Source organism: Hemicordylus capensis, chromosome 1 (genome assembly GCF_027244095.1).
Source record: "Hemicordylus capensis ecotype Gifberg chromosome 1, rHemCap1.1.pri, whole genome shotgun sequence".
Taxonomy (NCBI): Eukaryota; Metazoa; Chordata; class Lepidosauria; order Squamata; family Cordylidae; genus Hemicordylus; species Hemicordylus capensis.
The window spans coordinates 35,247,225-35,270,656 of record NC_069657.1 but is presented as its reverse complement, the minus strand read 5'-3'; the positions used below and the strand labels follow the sequence as shown (position 1 = coordinate 35,270,656).

The window sequence follows — 23,432 nt, the reverse complement described above, 5'->3', positions numbered from 1 at the left end:
CCCATTTCTCTGTCTCTTAATCAGTTTAAGGTAAAGTGTGCCATCAAGTGAATTTCGACTCCTGGCACCCACAGAGCCCTGTGGCTTTCTTTGGTAGAATACAGGAGGGGTTTACCATTGCCTCCTCCCACGCAGTATGAGATTATGCCTTTCAGCGTCTTCCTATATCGCTGCTGCCCGATATAGGGGTTCCCCAGAGTCTGGGAAACATACCAGGGGGGATTCAAAGAGGCAACCTTCTGCTTGTTAGTCAAGCATTTCCATGCTGCTCCACATCAGTTACCAACCCATAAATTAGCCTAGATTCTCTCTCAATTGCTATGTTTTATACTACAGACTAACCAAGAGACTGTCAAACTATTTTGAAAATTTAGGTATCCTCACAACCATACTGTGATTGGTTAGATAGAAAAGAGACTTCTAAAAGTCACCCAGTGGGCTTTGTAGCAGTATTAGGATTTGAACACAGGTCTCCTAAATCCTAGTTTGACACTCTAACCACTACACTACAGTTCCTTAAGAACCCATGGGAGATCAGAACTGAATCCGATTCTACAGACTTGTAACGATTTAGTTTATCTATCACTTCTAGAAGTTCTGTCACGTCTACTTGATGAAGAGTTTCCAATATATTACCGTGACAAAATCTGGCAAAGATATGGGGTTCTGTACAACACGTTTAAGACCAAAAGATGCAAAGCTAACCTAAGTTCTCTTTAATGCTGCGGGTTGTTGTTGTTTTTTAATACTAGAGCAGACAGTCAAAAATGCAGAACTTCTTGTAAAATACTGGATGGTTCCCAAAGTCACGACTGGATAACTGCACTGAAGGGTTTCTCTAAAGTTTTTCCTAGCACTAAGTGGTCACCTAATCCTACATCTAATGTAAGACTATCTAAACTAATCTGTCATCTAATGTAAGACTATCATAAAAGAGTAGACGCTGATAAGAAAAGCAACATTGCAAGCATTACCAATAGACTAATTAAAATAATTACAATATTTTAAAATATAATTTATTTGTTATGCTGTAAAAATTAACTAACAGTATTGTAGTTGTTTTATTTACATGGCAGTGCATCTAACTCAAAGAACTGAGGTGAGAGAATCCCTCAGAGATGAACAGGGACCAGATCAGGAGAACAGTATCTCTATCACTCTTCACATTAAGGTGTGCAAAGTTCACAAGCAAAGAATGGCCCAAGGCTTGAGTGTTCCTTTGGCAAAGATGACAATTTACCATGTGAGAGAGGATGAGGATGGAAATGTACCTGGTGTTTGAAAATTACTGAAAAAGTGTAATTATCTAATTTTTTCACCATCTTACATAAAAGACCTTCATATTACAGTATTATTAGAAAGCATTTTGAGATAATAAATGGTAGGTAGTGATACTATTTCAAAACCATGCATTGAAAATCATTTTACACATCATTCTAGAAGAGAAAATGTTTAATAAGGGCCTCCCCCCATGTTTCCAAAGTTTCCAGTTTTTCCATTTCTGGCCTTCCTGGGGCAGGGGCGGGGAGAAAGGGAGGGTTTTCTCCTTTAAGTTCTTTTGAGTTATTTTCAGGCCTTCACATCTTTACCCCTAGGTCATGGCAGAAGTCCACAACCCAGGTTGCAATACTAATAGCACTTGGAATTGCTGTATTCAATAGGAGGAAGGTCAGGAATTTTCAATATCCAGTCAAAATTATTTCTTATGCAAGAAAAAGATAACTGACTAGATTGTTACCTGTTGCTTCTGGTATGCAGTATTTGGATTGATTTTGGACTCCAGAAGAAGAGAACCTGAAAAGGGAGAAAACACTGCATTTTAGAGAGAAATAAAGTGATACTGTATGTACACTATAACAAGAAACCTTCGTGAGAGGTGCATGCATGTGCATGTGTATATACACACGAGGGGGGGAAATCATTACTGATAATATAAATATTTATTAAATGCTAGCTATTCTCAGATAATGAAATATTTAAATAAGTAATCAGTTAAATGCAAGACATCCATTAAAATCAAGAAGGTTCTATTTTTCTAAGAGCAGATTATATAAAAAAAACACTTTCCTAGGTTAATACTAGGCATGTGCAAACGTTTTGAGCTTGAAACAGGCCATTTCAAGCTCAAAACAAAACACGCTTAAAATAAAGGGCCTGTTTCGAGCTTGAAACAGAACGACCCCTTTTTGAACTGAAGCATTTTGAGTGCCATTTTGGAGGGCACACTTTCTGGGAAGAGGTGGTCTACCAATTGGGGTTAGTGGGTAGACCAGTCCTCTGCTCTGGACTTAAAAGCATCAGCCTCTGCCCCAAACTTAGTACGTTGGCTAAGCCTGGGGCAGATCCTTAGTCTACCTGCCGACTCCAACCAGTGGACCAGCTGTCCCTGGAAAAAATGGCACTTAAAACGTTTTGAGTTTGTTTCATTGAAACAGCCAGCTTGGCTGTTTTGACAAAATGTTTTGAGCATTTTGTGTTTTGTTTTGAGCTTTAAATGAAATGCAAAATCCATTTCATGCACACCCCTAGTTAATACCACGAATGTTTTGTTTTTTCAAAGGGTTTTCAAGGTATTAAAAGCTGTGAAATAAACATCCCAGATGGCAACACATCAACCATCTGTAAAGTCTCCAAGAGGGATCAGAAAGGAGTGAGAGAAGTAGGAACTATCCTCCGTTAGAGATAAGCCACTGCAACTTTCATAAAATGGGACCTTAGGACATCACACTACACTCTTTTTGTACTGGACACTAGGGCTGGCAAAGTATTTCTAGGAACCAGCACCTACCCTGCACTCCAAGCTGAGTTATTTTACATTTCTAGGTGCCATCTCAAAATTTCAATGCAACTTAACTGGCCAGGCACTGAAGTTTTGTCATCCCTTCAGAAGGCACTGAATTGGACTAATTTGGCCCATTTAGAAGTGAAACAGAGTACTTGTGTGAGAACGGAATCTAGCATAAAGAGATGCTCATGTCTTTAGATGATCATACCAGCAGGTCAAAAGTAATGAACCAGAGTGTTTGGAAATTAGGAAGAAGTGCTGTCTAGATCAAGTTGGGGAAACATACTTCCAAGGACAAGTGGGGGCGGGGGGGATGGTTTAAGATTAAACCATCTTCTTGAAACTCTCCTCCTCTATACCCAACTGGTTGGCCATGCTGAAACTCAGTGTATCCCTCCCATAAGCCTGACAAGCTTCAGAAAATTAGCACTGAGTACTTCTAAGAAAACTTGTCCCATTAATTTCAATAAGAATACTCATGAATAACTTAGTGTGGATGTAAGGCAGTGACTGGAGTAGCCCAACTAATAACTGTAATATTTAAATTTGTGTGTGTGTGTGTGTGTGTGTGTGTGTGTACGTACACACATGTACCAATGGAAATAATCTCTTTTTAAAGGAAACGTATTTTCTGCACTTATATACTTCATTGTGTAAAGGGTCAGAAAAAATGCCTTACGTTTAACAATAATTCCAAATAATGTAGGAATAACATTTTATACTCCCTTTGCAATATCTGGTTCTGGTCAATTTCAGTCATATATACAAAATACAGGCTATTGGGTTGATCTGATATGGCTAGTGACATACTATTTGTATGGTTAGTTTTAAAGTCCACCAAGCCTGTGGCTAACAGTTGAATGAAAAACCTTTCTTTTCCTTTCCATAACCTCACCTTGTACCTTACTCCATACTAGCAGTTAGGGAATCAATTCAACGCTGAGATTCCATGCTGATGGAAAGTGTCTGACATTCCAACCATATAGCTATATCCAGTGACGTGGGTCTCTCTGAACTGACTGGCACCATCTCTGAGAAGTGTCAAATGGGTGAATCAACCTATGGAATTAATTCTACCCACACAGCTGGAACATTCATACATACTCCTCAGAAGTGTGAGATTGCATTATGCTGAAGTGGCTTCCACACTACTGGGTATGGTTTTGCAGTTCCTTGACACCTCAAGATCCTTGCGGTTCCTGAAGCAGTTCCTTGACACCACAAGATCCTTGTCTCAAATGGCAAGACCATCTTAATGCTTTTTGCCCCCTAAATCGATGTCCTACTGAAAAACCTTCGAGCTTCAACCAGTGTTCCCTCTTAGAGGGATTCTCATATGTTATTGACTACAATTCCCAGAATCCCCAACTACAATGGCTTTTGCTTGCGGATTATGGGAGTTGTAGTCAACAACATCTGGGAATCCCTGTTAGAAGGAACACTGGCTTCAACATAAAATCCATAAGTTTCTTAGGCAGAACAGAATCACTGTTGCAAAAACAATTTGTTCCTGGATGCTAAATCTCAAGTGATAGTCCAAAGTAAAGGGATAAATATCACATGGGGATATGGATATGGATATGGATATGGATATATATATATATGTATGAAGTTTCTAAATACAGAAAAGTATGACAGTATATTTATTCAAACATTGAAAGCCAGCTAGTTGAACAACTAACATCACTTGAACAACTTATTTTGTGGTATACTGCTGTTTACCCCTTAAAAGAGGAGATGCTAGGACCAAAGACTCCAATATAATTATAAAACTTATTCATCACCTTCATGTCACTCAAGGAGACATAAAATAAGATAGGCTAAAAAAAATTAAAACAGCAACACAAAGTATAAAGCAAATCTGAATAAGAAATTCTAGGAAGAATCAGAAAATAAAATATCTCTATCTTGGAAAGCTCTCTCTACCTGATCTAGAGCAGACATCTTTGATGTGGCTATTCCAGAGCACCAACATCAAGGACAGTATTCATGACTTACGTGCACAACTTCTGACCTACCAAGTAAATTCAAGCTTCACCAGCTACACTGGTTGCCTATTCACTTACAGGCTCCATTTAAACTTCGAAGTGCTGATGTTGATCTTTAAAGCCCTAAACAGCATGCCTACTCTTGTTTGTTTATTATTTTTATTTATTAAACATATTTTTATACCGCCCAAAACTTACACGTCTCGGGGCAGTTTACAACCAGATAAAAACAAAGATAAAACATTAGTTAAAAACAAAACAAAATATAAAACACAGCAATTTTAAAACAATTTTTAAAAATGATATTCTAAAAACATTAAAACAATTAAAACAATATCAGTTAAAAGCCTGGTTGAACAGATGTGTCTTTAAAGACTTTTTAAAAATTGTCAGAGATGATGATGCTCCTATTTCATTCCAAAGCCTCAGGGCAGCAAAGGAGAAGGCCCGTGCCTGAGTAGCCGCCAGACAAGCCGGTAGCAAAAGCAAACAGACCTCTCCTGATGATCTCAATGGGCGGTGGGGTTCATGATGAAGAAGACGTTCTCTTAAATACCCAGGGCTCAAGCTGTTTAGGGCTTTATAGGTTATGACCAGCACCTTGTATTTTGCCCGGAAACATATCGGCAGCGAGTGTAACTCCTTCAATACGGGAGTAATATGGTCTCTCCTAGATGATGATGATGATTAATTTGATTTCTATACCACCCTTCCAAAAATGGCTCAGGGCGGTTTACACAGAGAAATAATAAATAAATAAGATGGATCCCTGTCCCCAAAGGGCTCACATTCTAAAAAGAAACACAAGATAAACACCAGCAACAGTCACTGGAGGTACTGTGCTGGGGGTGGATGACCCAGAGACGAGCCTTGCTGCCGCATTCTGGACCAACTGTAGTTTCTGGACTACATACAAGGGCAGCCCCACATAGAGCGCATTGCAGTAATCCAGTCTAGAAGTTACCAGCAAATGTACCACTGTTTTGAGGTCATCTATCTCAACTAACAGGTGCAGCTGGCGTATCAACTGAAGCTGACAGAAGGCACTTCTGGCCACAGCCTCAAGCTGGGATGCCAGAGAAAGACTTGGATCCAGAAGCACCCCTAGACTGTGTACCTGTTCCTTCTGGGGAAGTGTGACCCCATCCAGAACAGGCAGATCAAAATCTTATATGAACCTGCCTGAGCCTCAGATCAGCTTTAGAGGTCCTGCAATCTATTCTGCCTCTGTCTGATATATGGTGGGCACCACAAACAGCGTCTTTTGAGTGGCAGTGCTATATTAGTGGAATCCCCCCCCCCAAGGGAGATACGTCAGACATTATCTCCCTTGCTGCTTTCAAACAGCAGCTGAAAACTAATTTCTTGTCATGTCTTTGAATTATAATCGTATTAGACCACTGAAACTATTATTCTTTTTATGTTGCTGTTGCTTCATTGTTTTTGTAATTGTATTTTATTTTTAATTGTTCTTTGTAAGTTAACTAGTGCTTGCTTTAATGTGGAAAGGTGAAGTAGAAAATAAACCACCACCATGTATGGCATCCCACCAGGGTTGTGATAAAAGCCCTGATTCTGCTGCCTGCCTGGGATTATAAAAGGCGGGGGTGGGTGGGTTGTCAAGCACCTAACAGTCCAAAACAAAGGTGATGGATCTGTAGTGGGTCAAAAGACCTGATTTGTGTGTCATCAGTAAAACTGACAACACAGGATGTTTTGAATAAATATTTACATTTCATTGTCTACAGAAGTACAGCAACAAGTCTGAAGTGCTATAAGTAATTTGAAATAATATAATTGGAATTTTGCTACATTTTAAGAGTTTAGTACTCTTAAGTGGCACAGTGGCGAAATACTTTACCAACAAGCAGAAGATTGCCAGTTCAAATCCAACTGGAACTACATTGGGCAGCAGCGATATAAGAAGATGCTGAAAGGCATCATCTCATACTGCACGGGAGGAGGCAATGGTAAACCCCTCCTGCATTATACCAAAGAAAACCACAGGGCTCTGTGGGTGCCAGGAGTCGAAATTGAATTGGTGGCACACTTGACCTTTACGTGGTCTCACAAATGCAGAGAATTACAAGTATACTTTTGGTCATTTTTCTATTAAATATGTTTAGATACTCTCAGGTAACAGTCAAACATGCAGACTTAAGAAGGACTAACCACATGAGCCTACGCATGTTCACTTGGAAGTAAATAAAGGAGGTTTTGGTTACAGATTATGTTTGGGATGAGGCTGATAGACTGACATCTGATGTACAAATATTTAGAACCATCCCATTGGACTCAGTGGGATATACAGCTTGATCCTATGCTTATTTAGTTGAGAGCAACTAAATATGCATGGGATCAAACTGCAGATCAGCTCAACTGATTTGTTGTTTTAGTCTTGTGTCACCCAGCCCATTAACTTTTCTTTATATTTCATTTTAGAAAGGGGAAATGAGTCTTTAGAAAGCAACCTAAGTGGACCATTTTCAACACTTAAAAACAATACTGGCAATAGAAAGGAGAGGAGATAATAGAATAAGTAGTTATATGGTTAAACATCACAGAATAACCCTGACAAACAGACGTCACTAACTGTACAATTCAGAGAACCACATGGCAGCGTTCAAAGTTTAACTGCAGTAACCAAAGCAACTCACTGACTTCATATAGTAATATCTCACTGTAGCAAAACAATCAGGAGGGAACAAGTTTTACACCTGAACAAAACTAGGTGCTTGTATACTTGTAATTTTGGAAATCCATAGTTCATGTTTTTAAAAAGATACTATGGATTCCTTCAAGAATGAGGGAGAAGGGAGATGCAGAAACAAGTTAGAGAGGTGAATAAACAACCTCCACCATGCTCACCACCTGTTAAAATATGAGCATCACTGAGAAAATCCAAAGATTAATTTTACTGGATAACAAATATTCATTACAACTAGTAGGCCCGGGCACAGAGCATCTGCGCCTCTGCCATCTCACCCCAGGAGACCAGAGCCAGGCCGTCCTGCCACCGCCTCCCTGTCCTCCTGCTCGGGGTGGCGAGGCTTTGCCCACTGCCTGTCCTCCTTCTGCCGCCCATCTTCTTCTCATCTGCTGCCCCAACTGTCTCCTGGAGTGCGCTCCTCCCTCCTGCCCTTGCACGTGTTGCCCCCTCTGGGCCCGCGATTGGTTGTGGCAGCAGTGGGGGCAGAGTTTGCCACATCCCCACGCATCCCCTCTACAGGAATTAATTAGATATTAATAATTATATAGAAAGATAATGGAAGTTTTGCAATCATCTTCTGTGAGAACCACACACGCTTGCCTGGGACTAAGTTCTACTTAAATCAACAGACTTCCCTGAAGACATGCACAGGATGTCTTCAGTTTGTTCACATTTACAGGATGTCTTCCCTGAAGACATGCAAAGAACGTTTTCACGTTACTTAAAACAGTTTGTAGCAAGCTGGAAGTCCAACACACAAAGGAGTTGAAGAAATCCTGAGATATTTTCTTCATTTGGTTTTGTCACCTACATTTTAATGCTCAAAATTAAAATGTAACACCTAATGCTATACAACTAATTTGGTCAGTGAAGTCATCTGAATAACATTAGTAGGATAAGTCCTAAAAGCAAACAATTAAATAGATTTTAGGTACAAAAATGCTAAGAGAATACTGTTTCAGTTTGCATATTTATTCCAAAGAGTCTGTGATCAAAACAAAAAGCACCCTATGAATTAATATGTTACTTGAACAAGAGTAACAATATAATACCGATATTGTTGTTATTATGTACCTAAAGCAGAGTTTAACATCAACACATGGTGGGAATCTTCTGTCACTATACTCAACAGGTTAGAAGATAATCTTTACTCAGTATCATACTTTTGTATAAGTTATGTGAGATAGAAATTGAGTCCCAAAAAGTAGCTACCACCGCACATCCTGTAAGGCAAGTAAAAAGATTAATACCTTTGATGTACACTTGTTCAAGTAGTCAGACACTTACCATCACTCTCAGCCCTGACTAGCAGGGACATACCCTTCAGCCTTTCCACATAGCCAGAGGACACATGCCCAGTGCCACGATCATCCCACTGCCGGTCTTCATTCAGAGTATAAACCTTCACCCTCCTCCGGGTATCAGTCATCCTGCCTCTTGCCACACCACAAAGGCCTATTTTACTTGATCAGAATAAGGTGTGTGTGGGGGGCTTTGCCCCCCTCAGTAAAGGAGAGCAGGAAAAAGAAGAAGAGCCCAACACAATACTTCAAACAATTCTCGTTCTGACCGCTGCTAAAGTAGCTGCCTCATCATCCCCAAAAGGGGGCAAAGCAAAATGGGAGGCAACAGTACTATGGGAAGTGCAGGACTCCTTCCGTGAAGCTGTAGCAGTTTGCAGAATGTGAGAGAGAACAGGAAGTAGCTAGAGTTGAGAGGAAGCAGCAGAGAACAAGGAGGCTCTGAAAATAATTGTTTAAAAATAGGAAAGATGATCTAGAAAGGAGCCAACGTTACACAGGTGACAAAAAGCACTTTGAAAGGACGGCAGACATTGCCTAGGGGGAAAGATTGGCACTAGTTAAGGGAGCAGATCTGAGGTGGTCCAGTTGACAGAACGGAGGCAGCGGGGTCAGAATACTGAGGAGAGAGAAAGCAGCAGGTCACTGACGGGGAAGGTGAGTGGGAAAGATGAGCGAGCCACACCCCGCCCCCACCCCAAGAAGCAGCCAGGTGAATGGGGAGGAAGAAAACGTGGGATGATCAAGGGGCGCAATTGGGAGGAGAGGCGACAGGATGGGGTGACAGAAGCGAAAGGGGGGCGCGTAGAGGAAGGGGGGGTCAGCTCGCCCTCCAGCCGCCCCTATTGTGCAAGGCGCTCCCAGGCCCGAAGCCCCTTCTCTGGCTCTCCGTTGGTCAGCTCAGGGGACCGAGGCGGAGCCGCCCCTTCTTCGCAGAAAAGGCCGCGGCCTAAGGTGGGGGCGGGGGACGCTGCTTGCCTGCTTGGAGGAGGGCGGGGAGAGGAAGGAGGCCGTGTGGGCCGGGCGCGCGGGCGGGCTCAGCGTCCCGTCACCCGCAGGAGCTCCCCTCACGAGCAGCGACGGCTGCACTCCTAGCTCGACGCTGCCGCCGCCGCCGCCATGTTCTCCCTGCTCCCGCTGCTCTCGCTGCTGTTAAGGCCGAGGCCGAGCTCCCCCGCGCACTCCGCACAGCTCTTTCCTTTCCGGGCACCCAGCAAGGAAACGAGCCCCCTCGGCGAACGGGTTGAGTGGTTTGAGGCGCTGCCTGTTGGTGTCCTTCTGTCTCAGTCACTGCGCAGCCGCCATCTTGGTTTCACCTCTCACTGTATGTGCGGGGTTTCCTAGCCACAGGCTGCACGGGTCGGCCGCGAACATTTAAAGGGCCAGCAGCCTCGACGAGACTCGGTGGGATGACAGCCAACGTGGAGGCGCGCACCGAGAATAGGCTCTGCTTCTCCCCCCACCCCCGACCTCTCACAAGTTTCCTTCCAGAGAGAACGGACGGAAAGCGTTTCTGTTGGTAAAATAAATACTTCTCACTTGGGGGGGGGGGAGTGTCTGAAGAAGCCTACAGAGAACCTGAGTTCCATGAAGGGGACAGAGAACATCGCCTCAGCAAGCATTGATTTTCCACGCAGCTGTCAGGACCACTTCACACACATTTTTGGGTACATAGGAGCAGGTACACTGTCCTGTGGAAATCACAGGTGGGCCTATTTTATTGTATGCCCATGCATGATTCATGCACTGCAGTCTCTCCCTGCCAGTTACGCCTGCCCCCAAAAGCCTATTCACAGTGGTATATATGAAATTACATACGGTATCTATTGAATAATGCAAGCCCCATACCGACAACTAAGGTCTGCTTTAGTAAAGTAAAGGTAAAGAGTGCTGTCAAGTCAATTTCAACTCCTGGTGCCCACAGGGCCCTGTGGTTGTCTGGTAGAATACAGGAGGGGTTTACCATTGCCTCCTCCCGTGCAGTATGAGATGACTCCTTTCAGCATCTTCCTATATAGCTGCTGTCCGATATAGTAACTTTGGGGATTCAAACCGGCAACCTTCTGCTTGTTAAGCATTTCCCTGCTGCGCCCCTTAAGGTGACTTACTGATAACCAGGGGTGTAACTACCATTAGGCAAGGGGAGGCAGTTGACTGGGGCCCCCCACGCCTCGAGGGGGCCCCCAGAGGCAGGCCACATGTGAAGTGAGTGTGTGTGTATCAGCGAGGGCCCATTTTAAAATTTTGTCTCTGGGCCCACTCCAGCCTCGTTACGCCCCTGCTGATCACTATTTCCATATAAATTCACTGAGGTTGGTTTCCATCAACAGGTAGGCCTTTTTCAGCCTGTGCCAGTCCTGGCTGACTTTTAGCCCCAACATTGTTACAGGAGGATCAGGTCATGCGAAAACCCCAGCACAAGCTCACTTCAACACAGATTAGATATTGGCAATCAGTCACAACAACTCTAAAAACTGTCATTATCACCTTGCAACAGAGTGCCTGACAAAGCTCAGTGAGTTCAGTTCAGCAGGCCAGAATGGGTCTTTGCTTTCACATAATGAGCACACAACCTTCAGCACTTCAACTAAAGGTTATGCTCAGTTGAGTTAAAACTGTTACCTTAACCAGTGGTTAAAACAGTCATCTTAATCAAGCCCAGGTTCTGCACACAGTATGGCCTGGTTCACACAATCAGTTGAATCTAGGTTGAATGTGAGTTATTGACATTAGTGTGTTTGTGTGAATGCACACCAAGGCAGGAATTGCTGATTCATGTTAGCCTATAAACCACCTTGACATGGATTCGCATAACCACACTAATGTTGGTAACCCACATTAAACCTAGATTCAAATAATTGGGTAAACCAGGCTTAAACCTAAACTTTCCAAAGAGAAAAGTGCTTATGAGATCACCATCTTCATGTGTTTGCCCATCTTACAGAATCCAAATCAGAATTTTAGATTTGGAAGTGACCATGGAGGACTTCAGCCCCCAGCTCAGGGGAGGAAGTTGCTACAGTATCCCTGACAGATGGTTATTTATTTATTTATTTAAACATTTTTATACGCCAAAAACTCACGTCTCTGGGCGGTTCACAACAGAATAAAAACAAAGTAAAACATTCCTTAAGACAAAAATGGGGGGACGGGGACGACACACACACATTACAACAATTTTAAAATTTTAAAATAATATTTTAAAACAGCATTAAAACCATTAAATCAACATTAATTAAAAGCCTGGGTGAAGACATGTGTTTTTAAAGACTTTTAAAAAGCTGTCAGAGATGGGGAGGCTCTTATTTCACTAGGGAGCGTATTCCAAAGCCTCGGGGCAGCAGCGGAGAAGGCCCGTCCCTGAGTGGCCACCAGACGAGCTGGTGGCAGCTGCAGACAGACCTCTCCAGCAGATCTCAGTGGGAGGTGGAGTTCATGCCGAAGAAGGCGTTCCCTTAAATACCCAGGGCCCAAACTGTTTAGGGCATTATAGGTTATAACCAGCACCTTGTATTTTGCCCGGAACCATATCGGCAGCCAGTGTAGCTCCTTCAATACAGGAGTTATATGGTCTCTCCGAGATGACCCAGAGACCAGCCTGGCTGCCCCATTCTGGACCAGTTGTAGTTTCCGGACTACATACAAGGGAAGCCCCACATAGAGCGCATTACAGTAATCCAGTCTGGAGGTTACCAGCAGATGTACCACTGTTTTGAGGTCATTCACCTCAAGAAACGGACGCAGCTGGTGTTTCAGCTGAAGCTGATAGAAGGCACTTCTGGCCACCGCCTCAACCTGGGACACCAAGCAGAGGCTCAGATCCAGAAGTACCCCTAGACTGCGTACCTGTTCCTTCTGGGGAAGTGTGACCCCATCCAGAACAGGCAGATCAAAATCATCTCTCGAGTTCCGACCCCGCACAATGAGTACCTCCGTCTTATCAAGCCTCTGTTTGAAAAACTGCAGTGAAAGAGAGTCTACCCGCTCCTCCGTTGAAGAGCTCTTATGGTTAGGAAATTCCTCCAAACGTGTAGCCTAAATCTCCTTCCTTGGAATTTCAACCCATTGTCTCTGGTCCTGCCCTCAGGAGCAACAGAGAACAAGACTGCTCCTTCCATATGGCAGCCCTTCAGATGTTTGATGATGACTATCATATCTCCCCTTAGTCTTCCATTCTGCAGCTCCTTCTACCAACTCCTTCTACCATTCCTCAAAGGACTTACATTTCCAGGCCTATCAACATTTTTGTTGCTCTCCTCTAAGCTCATTCCAGTTTATCAACGTCCTTCTTAAAATATAGGGTTCAGAATTGGACACAAGGACCAATTACTTCTCATAATCTGGACTTTATGCCCCTGTAAACGAAGCCTGTGATGGCATTAGCTTTTTTAGCAGCGGCATCATACTACTGGCTTATGTTCAACTTGTTCACTAACATTGCTAGGTCCCTTTTACAGGCACCACTGCCAAGCCAGGTCCCCCCCATCCTTTAACTTTTATTTTATAGTGGCAAGATGGCAGCCACTCAAAGTATAAGCACCACTCCTGTAGACAGAGGTGCACCTAGGTAATTTTCGATCCTGGACCTAAAGGCCTTTGGAGGGCCCCCCTCCCCTACAAATTAAGTATCATCATGTTTGGCCAGGCAATCACACCACCCGGGACAGACTAAAGATGATTTGGGGGCCCCCAGGGGCTGTGGAGGCCCTGAACATCGGCGCGGAAGTCCAGGGGAAGGTCAGCTCTGCTTGTAGAACTCATTTTACAGCCAGATGCAAAGCAAACTTACAGTACAATGGAGTCCTAAGGTATCCTGATGGCAGTATTTTTATTGTGATCCAGCATCTTGAAACAAGATGAAATCCACTCAGCACAACCCTTTTAGAACTCACATGTTTGTACTCCAATACAAATCTGACTTTGATACTGAAAGAAGCGAAATCTAGGCTCCATTAGTTCTACTTAGAACCACTTCCTTTTCTTTATATCTGTGTGGAGGGCAGTCAGAGAATCACCTCAGGTGGCAAAAACTGTACTTATTACACTTAAACCAAGTCAGACGTTTGGTCCATCTAGCTCAGTATTGTCTACACTGACTGGCAACAGCTCTCCAGGGTTTCAGACAACCCTACCTGAAATCTAGATGCCATGGATTGAACCTAGGACCTTCTGCATGCAAAGCAGATGCTCTGCCACTAAGCTACGGCCCCAACCAACCAGAAATTCCAGAATAGTCACACGGAACATCATTGATTAGATTACGTCAAAGTAAGGAGTTTGTTCTGAAGCATCACACTCAGTCCTTTATCTTTGTCCTATCTCCACACTTCCTTTTCCATACTTCCATACAGTGGTACCAATTAAATCAAAGTGTCTGACACAATTCACTTTCTGCAAAGTGCGGTGCACGAAATTCTCCCCCCATCCCCCACCAGGCTGGCATTCTGTGTATAGGTAGTAGATGGCAACAAACCAAAGCAATCATCTGATCTCAGAAGCTAAGGAGGGTCAGACCTGATTATTACTTGGATGGGAAACTATCTCAGAACACCAGGTTCTGTAGGCTTGTAGATTCCCTCATTGGCTGGGGGTTAGACTAGATGATCTCCGTGATCCCTTCCAAACCATGAGATTCTGTTATTCTAGCTCTAAAGAGGAAATCTTCATATAGGTCCAACAAAACCAGACATCTAAAGAATGGGACCATAGCAGTGTTTGTAACTGTAAGAATAGTCATTTTCCATTTTTATATGCAGCAGGTTTTGCTTTCTGGATTAAGTCAGTGGCTGGCAACCAATCAGTTCAGCTGCAATTCTTGGAACTATTGGTTTTAAATGTCATCTCTGCACAGAGACTAGGTCAAAGAATCAGGGAGATTGGGGCTGGGTTGTACTTAAGGGGACAATGCTTAATTAATTCATTGTGCCTTAATTTACAAGTGCAACTTAAGGAAGGGGAAATTCCATTCATGTTCTCCAAATTTCAGTTTTGCATGGTGAAAATCTCAGGATCAATTTAAAAATTGCAATGTTGAAATGTATTCCAAATACCATTTCAGTTCTGTTAAACAGTGTATTTTGCAATATGATTTTTTTAAAAAAAGAGTTGGAGCATATGCTGTAGCACCAAACCCAACGTGAGTACCAGAGAATGGTTTGCAGTCCCTGTGTGATCTACCAGTTCATATTGGCACTGAATAACATAACTCAGGCCATTCAGAGGCCCATTGGGCATGCACAGCTGCCTCCAAAATGGCCGCTGTGACAGGGGTGAGGCCCAGAATGGGCCGAAGACTACCTGGACAGGGCGACTGGCAGCATAACTGAGACCGGAGGGGGGGGAACCTCCAGTGAGCCCCCCACGGCCTTGGAGAAGCTTCCCAGAGGGGATAAGTACTAATTTTTTTTTTAAAAAAAAAATAAAATAAAATAAAACCTTGTTCATGAACCACTACCCGCGGACCGGACCCGGGGGGGGTCAAGGGGGTGCTGGACCAAACTAGCCAGGTCCAGTTCGGGTCCAATTCAGACCCAAATTGAACCGGGCCAGCCAGTTTTGTGCACACCCCTAGCCTGAAAGGGGAAGGCAAATAAAAATTCAAAGTGCTCAGCCTCTGGACTTGGCTGATCAATGCCAGCTGCCCTCAGCCTCTTTTAGATTGCACAGCCCCTGGAGTCTCTGTCATAGCTGAGAAAGGTAACCACCCTAGAAGCCCTAAGAAGCACCTTTCCTTCTGCCAAACCACAGTGAAAGTGGGCAGGAATTGATATATACAGAGTACCAGGAAAAATATTTAAGAGTTCAAGGGAAAAAATCTACCGACACTCCTCATTGTGCTTAGAATACCAGTATAACTTCGGGAGAGTGCAAGAAAAATAATCAATTTTCAACACCATTGCCACACACACTCCATAATCTCAACCAAGGAGCAGTAGAGGCGGTTAGGAATAAGGTGTGCCAAAGATATAAACAGGAATCTGACAAATCATTTTTGAGAGCCCAAACAAAAAATACATCCAAATAATGAGTGACAGCTAATTTAGGCTTGAGCAGAGCTTGTGACTGACCAGTGCAATTTAAGAAGGAGCTTCTTTCCTTGCCTGCGAGTTTTTATACGTACCAGATTTTGCTTTCTGGATTACGTCAGTGGTTGGCAACCAATCAGCACAGTTACAGTTCTTGAAGATATTGATTATAGATGTCATCCCTGCACAGAGACTGTTTCTCATACAGTTTGTTCTGCATGTAGTTTGTTCTCTCAACACAGCGAAAGATGAAATGAATCTACTACAGATTGACATGTTGGGCATCAGTGAATTAAAATGGACTGGAAAGGGACACTTTCATTCAGAAAACCATACTGTTTACTACTCAGGACACGAAAACCAAAGAAGGAATGGTGTTGCTTCCATAGTCAGGAAGGATATAGCAGTGACAGTACTTGGGTACAATGCAGTCAGTGACCGACTAATATCAATTAGATTTCATGGACAACCCTTTAACATGACAGTTTTTCAAGTCTATGCCCCAACTGATGCAGAAGAAGAGGAAGCTGATGAGTTTTATGCTCAAGTCCAGTCTAAAATTGACAGAACATGCAAGCAAGATGTGATGCTGGTGGCTGGAGACTGGAATGTCAAAGTTGGAAAAGGTAAGGAGGAAAACACAGTCGGCCTATATGGCCAAGGAAACAGAAACGAAGCAAGAGAACGACTTATTAGTTTCTGCCAAGCCAATTATCTTTTCATTGCTAACACGTTCTTCAAACAACCAAAGCAGCGCCTATACACATGGGCATCACCAGATGGAGTACATAGAAATCAAATTGATTACATTATTGGTGCAAGGAGATGAAAGAGCTCAGTTATAACAGCAAAGACGTGGCCAGGGGCCGATTGTAGAACAGATCACAAACTGCTCATGTGCAAGTTCCAAGTCAAGCTAAAGTGGAAAAACAAAGCTATCCAGCTCCCATGATATGGTCTTGAAAATGTAGTCACCATTTTCAAGGAGAACATCAAGAACCGCTTTGAAGTTCTGAACTTCATTGTTAGGGAACCAGAGAGATTGTGGAATTAAATCAAAGAAGTTGTTATGGATAAATGCAGGGGTGTAACTATAATAGGCCAAGGGGAGATAGTTGTCTGGGGCCCACTGCCTTGGGGGGCCCCTCAGAGGCAAGTCACATGACTGACTCCCCCAGCTGCGCACCCGCCCGGGCTTCCTTCATTTGTATTCATCCTTTGAAATTGATGTGAGTGTTAAGACCTGGCGCTACCAGAACATCATGTCTTTCTCTAGTACCATTAAATGACTTGCACCATCCACAATTTACAAAACCTTTAAAAAAATAATTTAGGATGATGTTCTATTGTGGCACATAGGTTACACACACAGAGATATAGATATAGATATTGTTTACTATGCTTTTTGTTACCACTATTCAGCCTCATTTAAGATTTCTTTACTTCATGAGCTGAGCTTCAGTGGTGGGGGGGCCCATTTTAAAATCTTGTCTCTGGACCCACTCCAACCTTGCTATGCCCCTGGATGAATGTGAAAAGAGACTGCCAAAGACCAAGAAAAAGAAGAAAGCAAAATGGAAGTCAGAATAGGCGATGGAAATTGCCAAGAAGAGGAGAGAAGCCAAAGTCAAGAAAGATAAAGACCTCAGGAAGGAACTTAATAGGGAATTTAAGAAAGCTGTTAGAAGAGACAAGGCACATACAACCCTCTCTAACACCTTCGCTAAAAAAGGGAGGTTGGAGATCGGCCTATAGTTGTCAAGGACCTCAGGGTCCAGGGAGGGTTTCTTCAAGTGAGGGCGAACTATCGCCTCTTTAAGGGCTGCTGAGGTAAGAACGTTTCACAGATGTTCCAGTGTATCATCCCTGCTATCTTGTCATGCCTTTGTAGGCAGTCTGTGTGATCTTTTTACAACAGCTGACTAGGTGGTCCACTGTTTCATCTGTTTCTTTACAAAGGCTTGCTGTTTACAAAGGCTTACACTTGCTGTTTGTTGATTATTCCTCTACTTTTGCTCATTGCATTTGTTCTTAGTGCCTGTTCTTGTGCAGCCAGTATTAAACCCTCTGTTTCTTTCTTCAAGTTGCCATTCTTAAGCCACTGCCAGGTCTTGGTGATGTTTGATTTTCCGGTTATATTGTGCAAATATTGACCATGCAGTGGCTTATTTTTCCATTTTTCTGCTCGGTTCTTGACTTGTTCTTTCTTGTAGGCCTCTTTGTTTCATTGGTGTTGAATAGTTTCTCGTTATTGACCATTTGAAGTGCATCTTCTTCACTGTCCTTGATATATTCTTCAAGGCCTCTTTTCTCCTCCTCGACTGTTTGATGGACTTGCAGCATTCCTCTTCCACCTGAGCTGTGAGGGAGGTATAGCCTACTTGCATCACTGCAGGGGTGCAGAGCATGATTGATGGTCATTATTTTCCTGGTCTTACAATCTAGCGTCTCTAGCTCTGCCTGGGTCCAGTCTATTATTCCTGCAGTGTATCTGATAATAGGTATAGCCCAGGTATTTATGGCTTGTATGGTGTTCCCACCATTGAGTTTAGACTTTAGAATTTTTCTGTCTCTTCTGATGTATTCACTTCCAATTTTTCTTTTAACTTCAGTGTGTGCCATGTTATCAGCCTGGAGAATGCCCAAGTATTTGCAGTGTTCTTTCTCTTCCAGGTTCTTGATGTTGCTTCCATTGGGCAGTTCTATTCCTTCCGTTTTTGTTATTTTTCCTCTATTCCTTATTAATGCAGCACACTTGTCTAGTCCAAACTCCATTGCTATATCACTACTGAATATATGGACAGTGTTTAGCAGTGATTCGATTTCTGACTGGGACTTTCCATACAACTTCAGATCGTCCATGTACAGCAGATGGTTTATTTTGCTTGATGTTTTAGATGTTTGATATCTGAAGCCTGTTTTGTTTAGTATTTGTGAAAGTGGAGTCATGGCGATTACAAACAACAAAGGGGATAGAGAGTCCTCTTGGAAAATACCTCTTCTAATGCTAACCTGTCCAAGTGTCTCACCACTGGTTGTTAACTGTGTATTCCACATGCTCATTTCTTTAAATAAATAAATAAATAAATAAATATGAATGTTTTTGCTGACACCAGTTGTTTCTAAACATTTTAGTATCCATGTGTGAGGCAATGAATCGAAGGCTTTCTTGTAGTCAATCCATGCAACACTTAGATTTGTTTTTCTTCTCTTGCAGTTTTCTAAAATCATTTTGTCAATCAGCAGCTTGTCTTTTGTGCCTCTGGTGTTCAGGCAATTTCCTTTCTGTTCAGCTGGAAGCTGCTTATTCGTTAATAAGTGTTGCATCACTTCATCTGCTATTATTCCAGTTAATAATTTGAACATGGTTGGCAGGCAGGTTATCGGTCTATAATTACTTGGAACTGCACCTTTTGTTGGGTCTTTCATTATGAGATGGGTTTTCCCAGTTGTTAGCCATTGTTCAATATCACCTCCTTGCAAAATGTGATTGAACTGTTTTGATAGTTGTTTATGAAGGCTTGTTAGGTGTTTAAGCCAAAAGCCATGCAGTTCATCGTTGCCTGGTACAGTCCAATTTTTAATTTTCTTTGCTCTTTCACTTATTAATTCTGGTGTTATTATTAGATCTTGCATTTGCTGGTTACATTTTTCGACCTCTTTTACCCAGCCTGCTTTTTTATTATAATCTATTGGATTGTCTCATAATTCTTTCCAGAATCGCACTGTTTCTTCTTTATTTGGTGTTTCTAGGTTTCTTGCAGTTTCTCCTTCTATGCTTTGGTAGAAACATTTCTGATTCAACTGGAATTGGAGATTCTGCCTGTGTTGTGTAATTCTGGCTTCACAACTGCTAATATTCTTTGACATTGCTGTTATTTGCTGCTTTATTATTTCCAGGATTTCTCTAATTTTCCTTGAATCTAGATGGTATTTTTGGATCAGATACCGTTTGGTGTTTTCATTCTTCAGCTTCTTGTCTTTCATATCTTTCAATTTACTAGCATCTGATCTAAGCCTGGCGATTTTATTTTCTAATCTAATCTTCCGTTTAGGTGAAGTACTACTTTCTTTTTTAACAGGTCCACTGATCTTATATCCGAGCACTTGTGTTGTTATTATTGATGCACTGTACATTAGTTGGTTTGTTTCTTGCAAATTATTGGTTGTTATTTCTGCAAGTGCAGCATTTACATCTCTTAATGCCTGAGCAAGTTGTTTTTTGGCAACTGTTTTTAGAGCTATAAGTCGAACCCTGGTGTTTGTTTGGTACATGTGCTCAGTTATTTTTTGCTTTAGTTCTTGTTGTTTTTCTGTTAAATGGCATTCAGGTTTTTGAGATGAAGGCAAAGTGGAGGTTGCCTGGTTTTGAATTTGAAACAGTTCAGCAACAGTGGCATCCTCTATTGCCAACACCTCCCCACCTGCACCTGAACAACTTCTTCAGTTGTTGGTAATTATTCTTCCATATCTTGAGCTTGTGTTGCTCTTTGCAGTTCTTCCAGCTCAACTTCTGTGTATAGTTTATTTCTTATTATGAATCTTCTTTGGTCTGCTAGCCTTTGTTCTGTTATTTCTGTATCTGGATACTTCTCTTTCCAAATTTGGTACATTCTTTTAAAAAAAACACCTCTTCTAGTTGGACTAGACTTGTAATAGCAAACCATTATTTTGTTGGTGTTTTTTGTATATTTTTTCCGGTTAAGCAATGTTTCTTCCAGTAACCCTGCAGTTTCCAGTCCTGGTTGCTCAACTGAAGATCCTGAGTCCTGTAGCCCACTTTCCACCAGATGTCCAGGGACTCCAGCACCTGGTGTGGTCCTTGTTGAACCAGGCAATGACCGATCCGGTATAGATTTATTAAAGTTATATCTCACCATATTGTTTATGAGAGAGGCACTCTTCATTTGGCTCTTCTGATGAGACCTGTCCAGTATGGTTGAACCTCTGGCATAGCTCTCACATTCCTCAAAGCATGCAAGCCCCACAACCACGCCAAGGTAGTACCTAGCCGGGGGATTATTTATTTATTTATTCGATTTCTATACCACCCTTCCAAAAATGGCTCAGGGCAGTTTAAACAGAGAAATAATAAAAAAATAAGATGGATCCCTGTCCCCAAAGGGCTCACAATCTAAAAGAAACATCAGATAGACACCGGCAACAGTCACTGGAGGTACGGTGCTGGGGGTGGATAGGGCCAGTTACTCTCCCCGTGCTAAATAAAGAGAATCACCACATTAAAAGGTGCCTCTTTGTTTGCCAAGTTAGCATGGGTATATAAATTGTATGTATGTACGTACATATTTATAAATAAATAAATACATACATACATACATACATACATAAGCAGGCAGGCCCAGAGTTGGCTAGTCTGGGCAGGTGTTACTCAGGAACTGCTGATTCACCCTGGGCCCCAGTTCTGTACAAATTCCCCGCAGCAGCAACAGTCCCACAGGTGGTCACCCCCAAGACAGGTAGCAAGCAAGCAGTGGGCATCAGATGGGCAACACATAGGCAGGCAGGCAGGCAGCAGACAGACAGCAAGGCAGGCTCTCACCCTGGGCCATCTGGGAAGCAGATGTTCTCTTCCTCTCCTGCATAGCTTCTGGAGAAAGTTTTAAGACTGTTTTGTCACAAAATGAAATGTCTTCTCTGAGAAGCTCTTTTCTTTTGGCACTCATTTCAAAATAAAAATAGATATCAATGAGAAATTCATGTGGGTCAAATGAAAGATGCTTAGTCCATGTTTTGCTGCTAGATGTACTAAGTAGTATGGGCAGTCAACACCATAAATCTTTCCATCAGTTTGTTTCTTCTGTAGAAGCCTCAGGACGCCATTGTGCTTCCCAATCATTACAGAGGTATTGTCTGAAGCAAAAGCAGCACAGGTTTCTAAGCTGAGGCTGAAGCAAAGAGACATTTTTCAATGGTTACTGTAATCATTTTAGCACCTGCATGGTTTACTGTGCACATATCAAGAAAGTGAGTTTTAACTAAGCCCTTTGAATCCTCAAAGGTGATGAGTACTGGAAAGAACTTGTCATCCTTGTCAGAACTGCCAGGGGAAAGTATTTCTTTAATTTGTTAGTACTTGATTATCATTGCTTTTGGATGGCACCTATGCTCTCCTTTCCAATGCAGTGGATAAAAAGTTTTGACTGGCTTTTGTCCATCTGCTGCATATCTCTGGGCTATTTCACTATCTGGAAACATTCTGCATACCAGTTTACTGGGACTTTCTTTCACAGCAAACAGCAACTTATGTTGTAGTAAAAACCCCTGGAAAAGTAGTTCTGTCTTCACTGCCTCATCTTTCACTGGGTTGAGTGAATTGGGCCAAGTGCTTGGGAGAGCTTTATGCTCTTTTGACTTTCTACATTTGTCCTGTCCTTCACAGTTGCTATATGCTGTTTTACATTGTGAATCCCACCATGGGATACCGAGAAGTCACAGGCACATATTGAACAGAAAGCATAGGTCTTCTAGTTGTCTTTATGAATCCCCTGCCATTTGAAGAATATGAGGAACTGAATGTGGTTTCACGATGTTTTTGCTTTCATTTCTTCTTTGGCGTTTGGGGGACTTAAACATAAACTTGAAGAGTGGTTTTCAAAGCAATGAGGCTAAAGCTCCCTAGTAAAATACCTCCCCTATTGCAGGGATACAGGGAAAGTCAGTGCTCTTTTAAAACCTCCAGACTTGACTATTGCAATGTGCTCTACGTGGGGCTGCCTTTGTATGTAGTTCGGAAACTTCAGTTAATTCAAAATGTGGCAGCCAGATTGTTCTCTGGAGTAACCCGGAGAGACCATATTATGCCTGTTCTCAAACAGTTGCATTGGCTGCCAATATGTTTCTGGGCAAAGTACAAAGTGCTGGTTATCACCTTTAAAACCCTAAATGGCTTAGGTCTGGGTTACCTTCGAGAGGGCCTTTTTCTGTATGATCTCCATCACATGTTGAGGTCATTCAGAGCAGTCCATCTCCTGTTATCACCGGCACGTCTGGTGGTGACTCAGAACCGGGCCTTCTCTGGAGCTGCTTCTGGCCTGTGGAATGCGCTCCTGGCAGATATCCGTAGTTTGGGCTCATTGTTGGCCTTCAAGAGAGCCCTAAAAACATACTTGTTAGGCCTGTAAATTGTTTTAAAGTATTTTTAATTGGTTTTAAACCACTTTGAATGGTTTTAAATTTGTTTTTATATTGTTTTCACATGTTTGTTTTAAATGGCATTTGTTCTTGTATTTTACTTGTTGTGTGTCTTTGGATGGGGCGGTATAGAATTGTAATAAAAATAAATAAATAAATGAAATAGGATCCTATTATTTAGGGATCATAATAAGAACTGGGGAAACAGCCTTGAAAGGAAAAGCCCACAATCTGAAACCAGATCCTATTCTGTGAGTATATTGATGATATGAACTGGGGAAACAGCCCTGAAAGGCAAAGCCCACGCTCTGAAACCAGACCTTATTCTGTAGGGACTACAATATAAATTGAATAGTTCTGAAGCAAAGTCAATGCTCTCTCTTGTAAAATCAGACCCTGTAGGGATTATAGTATAAACTTGAGAATAGCTTTGAAAAGCAAATGCTCTCTCAAATGAAATCAGACCCTATT

The 23,432-nt window shown here is 42.4% G+C and overlaps 1 protein-coding gene across 9 annotated transcripts in view; it reads right to left on the bottom strand.

Moving 5' to 3' along the window:
* The window catches only part of PPP4R3A (protein phosphatase 4 regulatory subunit 3A), a 58,415-nt gene extending 48,284 nt beyond the window's left edge, over window positions 1-10,131 (bottom strand). For 6 of the 9 annotated variants that reach the window (XR_008311050.1, XR_008311052.1, XR_008311051.1 and 3 more), the window contains exons 1-2: window positions 8,771-10,131; window positions 1,739-1,794 (exon numbers count right to left, since the gene is read on the bottom strand). Coding sequence is in view for 3 of the 9 variants with exons in the window: in XM_053269583.1 (XP_053125558.1) it covers window positions 1,739-1,794; window positions 8,771-8,912 (198 nt within the window). In the remaining 6 variants the exon portion in view is untranslated. The remainder of the gene's footprint in view (window positions 1-1,738; window positions 1,795-8,770) is intronic. The other 3 variants (XM_053269633.1, XM_053269622.1, XM_053269613.1) reach the window with 3 other exon arrangements.
* Window positions 10,132-23,432: the final 13,301 nt, after the last annotated feature.